We start from the raw sequence: 2,356 nt of genomic DNA on the forward strand, positions 1-2,356 counted from the left end.
GGCCTCATTCACTTCCCCAAGTGYTTTTCCCTCTCATCCAGGTGAATTTTTATCCCTTTGATCCATGAAAACCCTCCCAGAGTGGTCTCTGCACCATTAAAATGCTCCTTTCCCACCTAAACTGAGGCTCTGAAAGCTTTGGGACCTTTCCCCTTCCCCAGGTGCTTTTCCCTCTCATCCTGGTGGGATTTGATCCCTTTGATCCATGAAATCCCTTCCAGAGTGGTCTCTGCACCGTAAAAAATCTCCTTTCCCAACAAAGCTCAGACTCTGAAACTTTCAGGGCCTTTCTGACTCCTCCACTTCCCAAAAAGAGCTTTTCCCTCTCACTCAGGAGGGACTGAGCTCCAATTCCTCAAAAATCCCAGGAACTGCAYMTCAGACGAGGCAGGAGCTKTGGGATTTTGGSTTCAACACCCCAAATATTCCATCAGGAATTTAAGGAATCCCCAAATCTCTCCGGAAACCCCAAATGCAGGGATTTCTCCAGGGCAAACAGAGGCAAGTCCCAGTCTCAGCCCCAAAATCGCTGCATCACCGGCTCAGAGTGGTGCATGAGAGCTCATCCCAGACCAGGAACTGCCACTCCCGAGGGATTTTTGGGATTTTGGGACATCCAAACCCCATTCCCAAAGGATCCAGAGCAGGAATTCCACGTGGGAATTTGGCACTCACCTGTTTTGTTAAGGTCTGGGTTAGGATTGGGACCAAATATTGCAGAGCCCCCTTGGCGTAGAACTTGCTGGTGTGCTCKGGGGGCCGTCCCTGTTCTGCTGCCTGCAGGGACAAAAAATGGGGAAAAGTTTATTTTCATCCATGTTTTTATCTGTTTTCATGGAATTTTCATGTTTTTCAGTGGTTAAGAAGGTGAAAATTCCTTTTCCTGTTGGTGACCCCAAAAGCAGCCCTGGCCCAGGCAGGGCCAGCACCGCATGAGGAGCTGAAAACTCCCAAAATGAGGAGCTGAAAATTCCCAAAATGAGGAGCTGAAAATTCCCAAAATGAGGAGCTGAAAATTCCCAAAATGAGGAGCTGAAAATTCCTAAAATGAGGAGCTGAAAACTCCCAAATGAGGAGCTGAAAATTCCCAAATGCGGAGCTGAAAATTCCCAAAATAAGGAGCTGAAAATTCCCAAAATGAGGAGCTGAAAATTCCCAAAATGAGGAGCTAAAAACACCAGGAAAGAACCTAAAAACTCCTCTGGGAATTCTTTTTTCCGTGCTGGTGACCCCAAAACCAAAACATCCCCTGGAGGAGCAGGAGGAGCCCCCGGGGTGGGATTGGGCATTCCCGATGGGATGATCCCAAATTCCCGACAGAATGATCCTGGAATTCCCGATGGGATGATCCCGAAATTCTGTACAAGATGATCCAGGAATTCTGAATGGGACAATCCTGGAATTCCCAATGGGACGATCCTGACATTCCCAACAGGATGATCCCAGAATTCCCAACGGGATGATCCCAGAATTCCCAAAGGGAAGACGCTGGAATCCCCAACGGGATGATCCCGACATTCCCAAGGGGACGATCCTGGAATTCCCAATGGAATGATCTCAGAATTCCCAATGGGATTATCCCAGAATTCCCAACAGGACAATTCCGACACTTCCAACGGGATAATCCCGACATTCCCAATGGGATGATCCCGGAATTCCTGATGGGACGATCCCAGAATTCCCAATGGGATGATCCCTAAATTCCCAAAAGGGAAGATGCTGGAATTCCCAGTGGGACAATCCCCAAATTCCCAATGGGATGATCCCCGGAATCCCCAATGGGACGATCCCAGAATTCCCAGTGGGATTGTCCCAGAATTCCCAACGGGATTATCCCTGAATCCCCAATGGGATTGCCCCAGATTCCCAATGGGATTGTCCTAGAATTCCCGATGGGACCATCCCAGATTCCCGAATCCCCAATGAGATGATCCTGGAATCCCCAATGGGACAATCCCGACATTCCCAATGGGACAATCCCCGAATTCCCGATGGGATGATCCCAGAATCCCCAATGGGATTGTCCCAAATTCCCAATGGGATTATCCCCGAATTCCTGACAGGACCATCCCAGATTCCCGAATCCCCAATGAGATGATCCCGGAATCCCCAGGGGGACAATCCTGACGTTCCCAATGGGACAATCCCTGAATCCCCAATGGGACAATCCCGGAATCCCCAATGGGACAATGCCAGCATTCCCAATGGGACAATGCCAGAATTCCCAACGGGACAATCCCAGAATTCCCCCCCAATTCCCGAATTCCCAAATGGCCACCTCGGAGGCCTCGATGGCCAGGTCCATCTCCTCGTCGCACACGTTGGACCAGAACTCGATGCCCTGCAGAGCCACCTC

The 2,356-nt window shown here is 49.9% G+C and overlaps 1 protein-coding gene across 1 annotated transcript in view; it reads right to left on the reverse strand.

Annotated features, from left to right (window-relative positions):
* KPNB1 (karyopherin subunit beta 1) overlaps window positions 1–2,356 on the reverse strand; it is a gene marked incomplete at its 3' end in the record, with an annotated part of 16,509 nt that overhangs the window by 11,057 nt on the left and 3,096 nt on the right. The window contains 2 exon segments of the mRNA XM_057388512.1: window positions 676–777; window positions 2,279–2,353. Coding sequence (XP_057244495.1) covers window positions 676–777; window positions 2,279–2,353 — 177 coding nt within the window.

Source organism: Malurus melanocephalus, unplaced genomic scaffold (assembly GCF_030028575.1).
Source record: "Malurus melanocephalus ecotype Western Australia unplaced genomic scaffold, MMel_1.1 scaffold_2056, whole genome shotgun sequence".
Classification (NCBI taxonomy): Eukaryota; Metazoa; Chordata; class Aves; order Passeriformes; family Maluridae; genus Malurus; species Malurus melanocephalus.